The sequence below is a fragment of the Megalobrama amblycephala genome, linkage group LG10, assembly GCF_018812025.1.
Source record: "Megalobrama amblycephala isolate DHTTF-2021 linkage group LG10, ASM1881202v1, whole genome shotgun sequence".
Classification (NCBI taxonomy): domain Eukaryota; kingdom Metazoa; phylum Chordata; class Actinopteri; order Cypriniformes; family Xenocyprididae; genus Megalobrama; species Megalobrama amblycephala.
The window spans coordinates 1950503-1964396 of NC_063053.1; the positions used below are offsets into that span (position 1 = coordinate 1950503).

The window sequence follows — 13894 nt, forward strand, 5'->3', positions numbered from 1 at the left end:
ACACTTCTTGCACTTTAATATTTAAATTGGCGAGGCTTAAAAACACGTGCAAATGATAAACCTTGGTGAAGATGCAGCACTGGCCCGATCGGGACAGTGACAGTTCTGTCAATATATTTTGTACGTTTCATTTTGTTTTAGTATGCATTTCATTTTTTTACTCAGAGAAATACGTTGAATTATGCAACAGACATTATACAACTCAATGCCTTCACATAGGTAATCAAAACCATCGGTATCTGCCTTTTTCACACTATATCCAACATGCAGATGGTTTTAAATCGATCAAAAATTGGCCAATACATCTGTGCATCTCTACATATTATGATTGTTATATTCTTACAAGACAACAATACCAAGTAATACCGGACAAGACGGGATGACATCCATCCTAAAACCCTCAAGTAACACAGAGGAAGGAAAAACTGCGAAAATCTCGAACACGCCTCTGCTTGTGGGACTCCCAGGCGTGTCTTCTCCCGAGAGTCTCTAGAAATCAGTCTCAGTCCAGACAGGCGTGTAATAGGCTGAGCTCACATGACTGCTGTATGTATTCTGCTCTATCACCATCCTCCAACCAAACCCAATAGATCATCACAGAGGTCAAAAGGAGGAGATGGCCAGATCCAGACTCATTTAAAACTGCTTCGTCAACTTATTTTAAGCTTTTTGCCCATGTGCCTTTTCAGAGTCTGATAAAATGTTCCAACATTGTATCAGGCCAGAAACTGTTCCCATAGGGAATAAAAATCACAAATGAGATCTTCCTTATTCCTTATATCTCAATTGCTCCCACATGGCAGTAAGATTAAGTGGAGAGCTTCAGAAAAAGTGGAGACTCAGATGTTTGAGAAAACGATTCTTGCATGTGTTTCAGAAGAGATCTCTGCAATGTCCCAAACTGCGCTCTTTTACCAAGATACCGAAAGTCTGCAATCAAACACTATTCTGCCAAGCATTTTATAGCTATATTCTTACTTTGTGCCAGCATTTGACTCCTTTCTATTTTATTTTAGGAAAAAACATTGATGCACAAAATGAAACACACACAATTGAGAACTCCATTCTGTCTCCTAAGCAAGTCTCCAAGAGGAGCCAGCAAAGCCAAGATTTATATACACTGCAGTCGCCTCCACACACTGATAATTCATCATTCAGACAGTCATCTAAAACATTATTAAACACAGAACTGTAATGTTCATTGGCAAAAACAATACAAATCACTTGATTCATTTGTGTCTACTTTTATTTCTCCTAAGCAGGGTTGCCAGGTTTTCACAACAAAACCCGCCCAATCGCTACTCAAAACTAGCCCAAAACTAGACCAATCACATTTCAGAGGCGGTCCCATGGTAAAAATCGCATTCTGGGGGGTAAAATCTGCATTTTTGGTGGGGTTCCCCTGGTAAAATTTGCATTCCAGGGGCTAAATATCATGTTATTTGGGGTCGCTTCAACCTGCGGGCATGAAAAACAACCCTCAGTGTAAAAGTAGCCCAATTTCACGGGAAAACCGCAGACTTGGCAACACTGCTCCTAAGGAATTGTAGGAGAAACCTCAGAGACAAATTTGATACGAGAATGAAACTAACCCTTTCATTATCATGCTGTTCTCAAAACTAAACACAATAAACATCTTACAAACTGGGATCCAGTGTAAAAATGGAAAAAGAAAAACTGAATAAATAAAAAAAATTTTGATTGAAATAAATAAAACATACGAAACTAATTATTATTTTATAATATTGCAGCATTTATTATAAATAAATGATCTGTGCACATCATTGTTTTAAATTCATGTTCCTCGTAATCTTTAATCCAAATATCTTCTCCCTCTTGCAGAATCTCATCTCTTCTCTAAAGACGAGGGCGGGGCAACCTGTCACTCACATGAGATCCACCAATAGCAAACCACAACCATCCAATCAATTCCCCACAGACAAAATCAAGCCCCGCCCTACATTTGTTCTTGTTATATACGTACATCACAATATAGGGAACAAAAGTTGATTGCAATTTCCATTTCATGTCGACTAAATAAATAAATAACATCTAAACTAAATTTTTTTCCAAATAATATTTATAATATTAAATTTTTTTTACTGTATAAAATGAAAGAAAAATTTTAGGATTGGGGGTCTCTCGCACAAGGATAGTCATATATGGGTGTCTGTGGCATCTGAAAGATTGAAAACCCCTGTACTTGACTATACGTGACATCTAACGCTATTTCACGACTAATTTGTACGTATTTTACAAGGTGGCTAATACGTACGTTCTCACTCGTACAAATTCATAAGATTTGTCTAAACTCCAGAGACAGGTAGGTTTATGGGCGGGGTTAGGGGTAGGTCATTTGTACAAATTCATACGAACTTTGGCAACTTCGGTAAAATACGTACGATTTGGCAAAAAACATACGAGTTAGTGATGAGAAAGCTTATCAAAGCTTCGAATCAATTGATTCGAAAAATGATTCACTGTTTCGAAGCATTCCAAACGCCACTCGCTGATGTCCCCTGCTGGTCAGAACAGTGAAAATGCAACAAAACCATGCATAAAAACACCTTTTACAAACCCATTGCATGTTTTATTGAAAGTAAAATATATCAAATGCAACTAACTAATCATCTAATAAGATTAGACATGACGTATCTGTATAATATGTGTTCTTTTATCAATTTTCAGGGCTTGTTTTGTTTGTACCATGGATGGCTCAGCTAAACAGGCCAATAAGAGACTATTATTTCTTTTAATTGTACTAATGTCTAATACTAAAACATCTACAAATGTATAAAACTGAACAGAGATCACGTAAAAAAACAACAACACACAAACACATATTCAATGGTTTGCCACTAGGGGGCGATCTCAGTTAATCCGCATGATTCATGGATTCACAGAGATCGCCCCCCAGTGGTGAACCACTGAAATTTCTTAACGTTTCGAAACAGTTATGACTTAACGAAGCCTCGTTTACTGAAATCACGTGACTCTGGCATGATACGCGCTCCGAACCACTGAATCGAAACTTCATGAAGCAGTGTTTCGAAATCACCCATCACTAATACGTAATTAGCCACCTCGTAAAATACGTACGAATTGCCGTGAGATCGGGTTGTGACATCTAATTATCCAGCTCTGCATACAGTCATTAAGGCTGTTTAGTTGGTGTCTCCTAAATTAAATTAATGAAAAAGTTAAACAAAAGTAAGGTTTATAATTGATAAACAGTGGTGCTATTAATAGTAGCAGACGTGTTCATGCGTGAAGCAGGATTCTCAGTTGTTAGTGTCTGGGCACTAATGAAGCTCTCCAGTCTTGCTGACATGAGTGATGAGTGATGGTTGCAGCCTGCAGAAACGTCTCCAGAGCTCTGCATCAGTTTCTAACAACTGAGAGCATGTTACTAACCGCCTGTCTTACACAAAGTTTCCTCTCACCCTGAGCTGAAGCTGCTCTGATACTTAAATTTTGCATGAAGACTAAAATACTTCTGCTCACAACCATGAACTGAAATAGAATAAATAGGTCAAATAAAGCACTCTGTGACTTTCATTCTGTCTAAATGAAATTGTGCATCTTAAAATTTGTGGTTGTCAATCAACATGCATCTTTTTTGTGGTGCATGAAAGTTATAAACATTTGAGCATGAGACACAACATTTCCAGTGAAAGTACATTCATTCTGCCTCTGCACATTTTTATGTTCACTACCGTTCAAAAGTTTGGGGTCAGTACGTTTCATATTTATTTATTTGTTACCGCAGCATTTTTTTGTTTGCAACACTATATGCCACTAATTTTCCAACAAACACAATAACTAATAATTCAGATTATCATTATCATTTGAGAAATAATTGATTGAATCAATGATGCATCTGTGAATCAATTTTGTCCCCTATAAAAATAGTCTGATTGTGACTCACTGTGTGTGAAATGGCAGAGGGTTTGGCTTAGATGAGGAGGAAGTGTTTGCGTCGTCCCTAGAAAACCCCCATCATGACAAAGCCCGAGCACCTCTCATTCACTGACTTTGAAGCTCTTCTGGAGGCGGGAGGTATATAGAGACTTCACACTGAGATGAAAGGAAGATGGAGACTGAGATGGAAGTACAATGCACAAAACACACATTAATTTAAGCTTAGTTGCTAAATAAAGCACACTTGCTAGACTGCGCTGCTTTTCAGAAGTCCTGCAGAGCACGTACATCGAACAGTCCAATATGTTTGTTTTACATGCGGCCAGTTAATCTGAAATAGTAGTTATGATAAAGCTCTGAGAAGACTTTGTTTTAAAGGGGTCATGAACTGCATTATTTTATTATTTTATAATGTTTCCTGGGGTGCACTTACTGTATAATGTTAGTATGACTGATTTTTACATCAAAAATGGTCATAATTTAGAAATAAAAGGCATTTTTCCTACCCTGATTTGAACACTCTGTTTTAAGGGGCGTGTCTGCTGTGAGACTTCAGTGTAAACACCCACTGCTGTGATTGGCTGACATGTTTGCATATGAAATAGCTAAGCATTACTCTCTCGAACATTTAGATCTATGGCATTATATTTAGATTGTGGCATGAAAGGTTGCAGTGATGAACATGTAGTCGATCACAGACATGTTGTTGAGCTCATGAAAGCAGTGATTTCGTCATTGCAACTCAATTTCTGCACACTAATGAATTCTTTCATCATAACTAACAGTGCAAATGCCATGTAAATAAGAGATTTGTTGAATAAAATGTGAGTTTTGGCATGAGTCGCTGATAAACTCGTGCTGTTTGATTGACAGTTCCAGCGATTGTTAAGGGAGCGTTCTTTGATCGCTTTCTATAAATAATTTAATCACCGTTTAAATAACAGATTATTTTCATCCTACTGAGAGAAACAATGTGAAGTTGAGCGTTTAGTCACTGATTTGATTTTCTGACAATAAACGATTATGAGACAAAAACATCTTACTGTACATGAATCATTATACAGTACAGTCCAAAAGTTTGGAACCACTAAGATTTTTAATGTTTTTAAAAGAAGTTTCGTCTGCTCACCAAGGCTACATTTATTTAATTAAAAATACAGTAAAAAAACAGTAATATTGTGAAATATTATTACAATTTAAAATAACTGTGTACTATTTAAATATATTTGACAAAGTAATTTATTCCTGTGATGCAAAGCTGAATTTTCAGCATCGTTACTCCAGTCTTCAGTGTCACATGATCCTTCAGAAATCATTCTAATATGCTGATCTGCTGCTCAAGAAACATTTATGATTATTTTCAATGTTGAAAACAGTTGTGTACTTTTTTTTTCAGGATTCCTTGATGAATAGAAAGTTCAAAAGAACAGCATTTATCTGAAATACAAAGCTTCTGTAGCATTATACACTACCGTTCAAAAGTTTTGGGTCAGTAAGAATTTTTATTTTTATTTTTTTGAAAAGAAATTAAAGAAATGAATACTTTTATTCAGCAAGGATGCATTAAATCAATCAAAAGTGGCAGTAAAGACATTTATAATGTTACAAAAGATTAGATTTCAGATAAACACTGTTCTTTTGAACTTTCTATTCATCAAATAATCCTGAAAAAAAATATTGTACACAAATATTTTGTACAATTGTACACATTAAATGTTTCTTGAGCAGCAGATCAGCATATTAGAATGATTTCTGAAGGATCATGTGACACTGAAGACTGGAGTAACGATGCTGAAAATTCAGCTTTGCATCACAGGAATAAATTACTTTGTGAAATATATTCAAATAGAAAACAGTTATTTTAAATTGTAATAATATTTCACAATATTACTGTTTTTTACTGTATTTTTAATTAAATAAATGAGGCCTTGGTGAGCAGGCGAAACTTCTTTTAAAAACATTAAAAATCTTAGTGGTTCCAAACTTTTGGACTGTACTGTATATCAGAAATCACTGGTCACTGTACACATAATCTGTACATATCAAACGATCTGTAAAAAAACAATAGTGACACAATTTAATTTTTTTTACTCACATAAGTGTGTTGAGCCGTTCCTGTTGGATCCAATATATAAGGCACTGCATCATTTTTTAATTTCAGGCTCTCTGCAAATTCAATGCAGCTACTGTGTTTTTCCACAACCTGGCACTGAACAGCATTTTGCGCTCTTTAAAGGCATGTTTATCACTTAGTTTCTTGATCCAGTGTAAGTGTATGTAAGTATCTATAGCCTGGGACGCATCAAGCTGACTTCACAAAACTAGCAGCGGTGTTGTCTCCTCGCGTCGGCTGCGTCTGGACTTGAACACAGAGCACATGCAACAGACAAATGCAAACTAGCCCGTGCATTCTGTTCCTGCGTGTAAAGAATTAACTGTCTATATCAGCAGATATCAATAGTCTCCATTTGTCATTCAAAAGGTGAAAGGATATATAAGATATACACAGATATATGAAACGTAAACAAAGCAGCGCTTGCTTACCATTTTGGATATCAGTTATGTTGATAACTTTCTTCATTTTAAAGGATTAGTTCATTTCAGAATTAAAATTTCCTGATAATTTACTGTCATCCAAGATGTTCATGTCTTTCTTTCTTCAGTCGAAAAGAAATGAAGGTTTTTGAGGAAAACATTCCAGGATTTTTCTCCATATAGTGGACCTCACTGGGGTTCAACGGGTTGAAGGTCCAAATGTCAGTTTCAGTGCAGCTTCAAAGAGCTCTACATGATCCCAGACGAGGAATAAGAGTCTGATCTAGAGAAACCATCGGACATTTTCTAAAAAAAATTAAAATTTATATACTTTTTAACCACAAATGCTCATCTTGCACTGCTCTGAGATGCACCACGCATTACGTCATCACGTTGGAAAGGTCAAGGAAATCGAACAAAGTGAAAGTGCAAAGACTAAGTCTTAAGTTTTAAAACAACTATGTCGGACGATTTTGAAGTTGGAGGAGAAAATGAGGAGTTTTTCGCCCTACCACGGAACTTCCGCCTACGTCACTTGTGACCTTTCCAACATGATTACGTAATGCGTGGCGCATCACAGAGCAGTGCAAGACGAGCATTTGTGGTTAAAAAGTATATAATTGTTATTTTTTTTAGAAAATGTCCGATGGTTTCTCTAGATGAGACTCTTATTCCTCGTCTGGGATCATGTAGAGCTCTTTGAAGCTGCACTGAAACTGACATTTGGACCTTCAACCCGTTGAACCCCAGTGAAGTCCACTATATGGAGAAAAATCCTGGAAAGTTTCCCTCAAAAACCTTCATTTCTTTTCCACTGAAGAAAGAAAGACATGAACATCTTGGATGACATGGGGGTGAGTAAATTATCAGGAAATTTTAATTCAGAAGTGAACTAATCCTTTAAGCGGCTCATGTTGTTATGAAAATATTCACATTTTGGAATGCTCGGGTAGGATAACATAACATTAGACCAGCCTTACACTTGACTTACTTTCATCACTTTCACATTTATTCTTGTGCACTGACTGAACATCCAATCAGTGTTTCCACTCTCAAAGCCCAACGTGTAACCCACCACAAATCTAGCCGATGGCCGACCGTCGCCTTGGTGTGCCTTATGAGTATCTTTTTGATGCACCTGCAAACTTTGGTAAATCCAGTGATTAGTTTTTCCTCAACATTGCTCATTTTATCAACATGGTCAATAAAGCCAGCCAATCTGATTTGAACTTCCAATTTTACTAGCTACATTCTGCCTTTAGAACAAATGGTGCAACCAAATTAAGTACAGAGTAAGTTACAAACTAGCTAGTAGCCTCTAGTGTGGACTTTACGTTCCAATTTAATTAAGAACATACAAATGTCTCGTGCAACCCTACCCCAATCCTGATGGTTTTGAGGTAGTGGAAATAACAAGAATATATGAGGAGGATAGCATTTAAGCCTGAACGAGAATGGCTACACCACATTCGCTTCAGTTTTCATCTGAGAAGGCGACTACTGATTGTCCATATGCAAGGTTGCATGAAGCATGCAGTGACAGTACTGCTGAATACATTACTCTGAGTTGAAAGAACTACAAAGTGCATGGCTATTGATTATTCACTGCAGATAGAAAGTGTAAAACAGGAGCCAAGGGCTGTAGGAAGCAAATACACAATAACTAGGGGGCTGCCTCGAAGGGGTACTTGCTCTTTAGTGACCTATAACAGGGTAAATGTTATCCAGGACATGTGGGCATCAGCACATTTGGTTTTTGGGACATGAGCCCCACAGCAAACCGCAAGCCTGAGGGTTGGTCCTGAATGCAGAAGTCCAGCAGGGAGTTGGCTTGGCCGCACACCTCCTCGCAGCCTGGTACCCGTGAGAGTGTCAACACTAGAGGGTGTTTATTGGTCTTCAGAGGACTTATGCTGGGGAAATGCCAATGGAAAAGTGAAGTCTCTGCAGAGAGCAAAGAAATGTTGTCTTGGCAAGGCAAAAGCCCGCTGTGAGATTCTACGAAAGGTCATGGGGTCAAGCAAGGTGCCAGAGGCTGTTGCTGCCAAATAAAAATAGCACTCGCTGTACTATTTTCTATTTGTGTGTCTTGTAGTTCTATTCTAGGTATAAAGTGTTAAGGACTGTTCATGCAAGGACGATAGAAGACATAGTTTTAAAGGATTAGTTCACTTTCCTGATAATTTACTGTCATCCAAGATGTTCATGTCTTTCTTTCTTCAGTCGAAAGAAATGAAGGTTTCTAATGAAAACATTCCAGGATTTTTCTCCATATAGTGGACTTCACTGGGGTTCAACGGGTTGAAGGTCCAAATGTCAGTTTCAGTGCAGCTTCAAAGAGCTCTACATGATCCCAGACGAGGAATAAGAGTCTTATCTAGAGAAACCATCGACCATTTTCTTTAAAAAAAATAACAATTTATATACCTTTTTAACCACAAATGCTCATCTTGCATGCTCTGCGATGCGCCACGCATTACATAATCATGTTGGAAAGGTCATGGAAATCATCGAACAAAACGAACGTGCAAAGACTAAGTCAAATGTTATTTTAAAACAATGATATTGGATGATTTTGAAGTTGGAGGAAAAAATTAGATGGAGTTTTTCACCCTACCGCGGTACTTCCGACTACGTCACGCGTGACCTTTCCAACATGATTATGTAATGCGTGGCACATCACAGAGCATTGCAAGATGAGTGGTTAAAAAGTATATAAATTTAATTTTTTTTTTAGAAAATGACCGATGGTTTCTCTAGATAAGACTCTTATTCCTCGTCTGGGATCATGTAGAGCTCTTTGAAGCTGCACTGAAACTGACATTTGGGACTCGTTGGTCCCCATTGAAGTCCACTATATGGAGAAAAATCCTGGAATGTTTTCCTCAAAAACCTCAATTTCTTTTCGACTGAAGAAAGAAAGACATAAATGTCGTGGATGACATGGAGGTGAGTAAATTATCAGGAAATTTTAATTCTGAAGTGAACTAATCCTTTAAAAATCATTCTAAATGTAATAGAAAAGCCGAGTCCACACCACAACTATGACATTGGAAAAAATAGTTTTTGAAAAAAACATTGACAGCCAATCAGAATCCATCCTGCTCTAGCATTAAGATTGCATTTGACATAAGTCTTTGGTGAAAAAAAAGAGTATTCCTTTAAACAGTAAATATGTGCAAACAATTGCACTAGTTCACCACTAGCTGATAGTTCAAATATTCTTCCTCACGCTTTTCCTATATGAAACACAAAATAATGTTCTCAAGTCTTTTCCACACAATGAAAGCGGACAGTGATTTACACTGCCAAGCTCAAAAGAGAAAAACAAAAGCACCATGAACATAGTCCTTATCCTAAATCTAAAGTCAGTTACAGAAGTTACAGATTGAAAACCATTATTTACTGAAAATACCTCACATTTAATTTGGCCCAATAACCGATTGTGACACAACAAGTTTGAATATGTGATTTGAGACCTATGGTGACAACTAAGTCCTTGATCAGCTTCCATTGTAATTTTATAATCAATAGAAGAAGCCATTTGAATTGGGAACAACTGAAATCTTTTTCTAATCGCCCAAGAAGATTATTTTTTTAGCAGAAAATCATGCATTCGATGACTTACCTATAGTGGACACCACTGTCCCAACAAAATAAAACGCCCCAGTAAAATCCCATCTGGGTCGAAGAGCATCGACCCGAACTCCAGCAGCAATCGCAGCCTCGTACTCTTTTAGGAAGGAGCTCAGATCCTGCAAACTGATATTGAACGTGTCGCTAAAGTTCAGGAGGGTCCGGTTCCAGCGCCCGTGCGCTCGCAGCTCGGACGGGCTCTCGATGGCGGAAAAGACCGCAGCGCCGCACAGCAGGTACACGATGATGAGCACGGCGAGCAGCAGAAAGCGCCCATTGTCTTCGTTAATGTGAAGGGAGCGGCAGCCCTGCAGTCGCAGCGCCGGCATCATCCAGATTTCAGCACCACCGGCGCAGTGGACCAATGCAATGACATGGATCCTCTAGAGCTGCTTCTCGAGGACACTCCAAGACCTCCTAAGATAACGTTAATGACGGGAAAAATACGTATCAAACACGCCAGATAAGTTTTAGAAAAGAGAAAGCCTTCATTTAAGACGCTTACCAGCTTAATTTATCCATTTGCCATTGTTTCAATGACACGAATCCTCTCGCGCTCCTGCTTTAGGACGCTCCAGTCTTCTAGGATATTGCACAAATTTGTATTAAACAAGTTTTGAACTTTGCAAGTCTTTATTTGGCTTTCTTCTGTTTAAGAAAAATACTATATTTGGCATGCATTAAATAAAATGCATAATGTGCATGCCAAATAACCTGTCCAATGATTCTTTAAGGTAAATTTCCATCAAATACACCACTTGTGGATCCAGATTTAGTTGGTTAAATAACTAGACTCACCCTCGTGCTCATTAAAGTAGTTCTCCCCGTCTCCATCCCATGGGTTGTTTATCCACATAAATCCATCTATAAAGTGTTCGGTTGCAGGCTAAAATCCTCAGCCGATGAAATTCCAAGACTCCTTGGTTTTAATGCAGGGATGCAGCAGTGTGTTCTCCTGCTTTTTCCATGATGCGGATGAAGCATCCAGCTCATCCTTTGGGTCGCTGCGCAAAATCTCTCGTCCCGTGAATCACATTAATTTATGCTTCAGTGAAGGACACAGCGGGGTAAATGCAAATAAAGACATTTAGCGACCATATGAGGGGGATTTCTTGCACTTTTTTGTGAGGCAGATCTCAGATCAGGTCTATTCGCTGTGGGATGTTTGAAGCCCGCAGTCCTAATGAGGCTGATCTGCTTCAGATCAAATCTGTGCGCACTAGAGTAATACTATGGTGATTTACTCTACAGTAATAGGCTACTGTGGACAGCTATAGTGCTTGTTACTTTACTAGCTTGACGTTTAACAAAGTTAGATTAAATCTATAGTCAGTGAACGTTTGAAATATACATAAAACATTTTTTTCTTTAAAAGGCAGGTTTAGGCTACGTCCCCTTATCGATATAGCAAGAAAAATACTATATTTTTTCACGTTATTTGACACATAATGTTATCTTCTACTTCGAGTGTCTTTTAGAAGGATATAAAAATCCCCTTTATTCCGTTTTAATGCTTGAATTCAAACAACAAGCAAGCTTTTTTTTAAATCTTATTTCATCTTTGTTTTTCCTGAAGACGTTGAATTGAAGAGCGCTCGCTGCACTTTTTCCCGCTCTTTTTCGACAAACCGCCAAAAACATCTACGATGAGGTAAAAATTGCCGACGATGAGGTAAAAATTGTCGACAATAACGCGATAATGATAAATGTTGATTCCATTCCTCAGTAAGTCCATGTCGCGCCCCTAGCGCGCCTTGCTTTGCCACAGACTCCGCACAAATCACGAGGAAGCGATGCGGCACGCGCTACTACAACTGCCGCGCGCCCTATAGAGCTGCTCGAGCGCACTGTAAGAGGTGGGTCTGTTATTTCTGACAATTAATCGATGGCATAATTACCTGTGGCCACCATTGCCACTGCCAAGTGTGAGTCCCAAGACAGTAGATGAGTTTGACTGCAATGAAATGTTTAAAATCCAAAGCATTTCATGCAATAACTGCAAGATAATCAGTTCTTTCCTGAAATTTCAGGTCATACAGTAACGATTTACTGATTAATCCATCTACTTAAAGGAATTGTGCACTCATATAAGAATCATTGGTAACACTTTAGTTTAGTTTTACTCGAATTCTCACTATTAACTATTTGGTTACTAGCATGCATATTACTAGGTTTATTAATGCCTTGTTCTGCATGACCATATTCTACATCCATTAATCCTACCAAATACTTAAAGGGTTAGTTCACCCAAAAATGAAAACAATGTAATTTATTACTCACCCTCGTACCGTTTTACACCCGTAAGACCTTCGTTAATCTTTGGAACACAAATTAAGATATTTTTGTTGAAATACGATGGCTCAGTGAGGCCTGCATAGGGAACAATGACATTTCTTCTCTCAAGAGCCATAAAGGTACTAAAAACATATTTAAATCAGTTCATGTGAGTACAGTGGTTCAATATTAATATTATAAAGAGACAATATTTTTGGTGCGCCAAAAAAAAAAAAAAAAGACTTATATAGTGATGGCTGATTTCAAAACACTGCTTCAGGAAGCTTCGGAGCGTCATGAATCATTTTTGGCGCACCAAAAATATTCTTGTCGCTTTATAATACTAATATTGAACCACTGTACTCACATGAACTGATTTAAATATGTTTTTAGTACCTTTATGGATCTTGAGAGAGGAAATGTCATTGCTGGCTATGCAGGCCTCACAGAGCCATCAGATTTAAACAAAAATATCTTAATTTGTGTTCTGAAGATGAATGAAGGTCTTACGGGTGTGGAACGACATGAGGGTGAGTAATAATTGACAGAATTTTCATTTTTGGGTGAACTAACCCTTTAATTTTACCCATCAAATTGGATTGTTTATTTAACCCAGCAAATGGGTTGATTAACTTTTACTATACTAGCTTTTTTTCATTTTTTCTCTTTTTTCATTTCATACATGAATTAATGTATACGGATTAACTTAAATCCTCTAATCTTTTTTTTTTAAATACCAATGATTTGCATGATAATTCCTATATTTTCAACCATATTATAGCATATTTGATATCATTTTTAATACATATTGCTTACATTTGAGCTTGCTTAACAAATATTAGAAGTAAAAAAGAAACATTTAGAAGTAATTCAAGTGTAATGCATGAACGGCATGAGGGTATGTAATAAAGGACAGAATTTTCATTTTTGGGTGAACAAACCCTTTAAACTTAACTAGCTTACTAACTATTAATAAGCAGTAATTAGGAGTTTATTGAAGCAAAGTCTTAGTTAATAGTTTACAGTGAGAATTGGACCCTTAACTAAAGTTCATTTACTCACCATATGTTCATACAAACACTAATGACTTTTTCTTCTGTGAAACACAAAATGAGGTGTTTAGCAGAATTGTATATTGCTTTGGCTAAGCATCTGCCCAATAAATAAATAAAGACAGCATTGTACAGTTTGATAAACCTTTCCAACCATTTATGTACAGATGCAGTCGTCTAACAGATGGAAAGACAAAGGTTAAAAACAATCACTTGCAAGAAGGAGAAGGTCGCCCTGGAACAAGAGTGATTGAGATTACAGATCTCTTCTATCACGACTGTGTCCTTGGAAAAAACACTTAACCCCATTTTGCTCCAGGGGAGACATGATACTTGATTCATCAGCTTACCCAGACTGACTTCCCTTTCTTCTGGAGCTTCACTTGTGATATAGAAGGCCCCTTTGATTGAATACATGAATTTAGAGTTAATCATAGCATAAAATAACATTAATCAAATGTTATAGCAAGGTAACA

At 37.4% G+C, this 13894-nt stretch overlaps 1 protein-coding gene across 2 annotated transcripts in view; it reads right to left on the reverse strand.

Moving 5' to 3' along the window:
- kcnk12 (potassium channel, subfamily K, member 12) overlaps nucleotides 1-12052 on the reverse strand; it is a 41745-nt gene extending 29693 nt beyond the window's left edge. The window contains exons 1-3 of one of the 2 annotated variants that reach the window (XM_048203912.1): nucleotides 10891-12052; nucleotides 10598-10674; nucleotides 10085-10509 (exon numbers count right to left, since the gene is read on the reverse strand). In XM_048203912.1, coding sequence (XP_048059869.1) covers nucleotides 10085-10424 — 340 coding nt within the window. In that variant the 5' untranslated portion in view covers nucleotides 10425-10509; nucleotides 10598-10674; nucleotides 10891-12052. The remainder of the gene's footprint in view (nucleotides 1-10084; nucleotides 10510-10597; nucleotides 10675-10890) is intronic. The other variant, XM_048203911.1, reaches the window with a different exon arrangement.
- Nucleotides 12053-13894: the final 1842 nt, after the last annotated feature.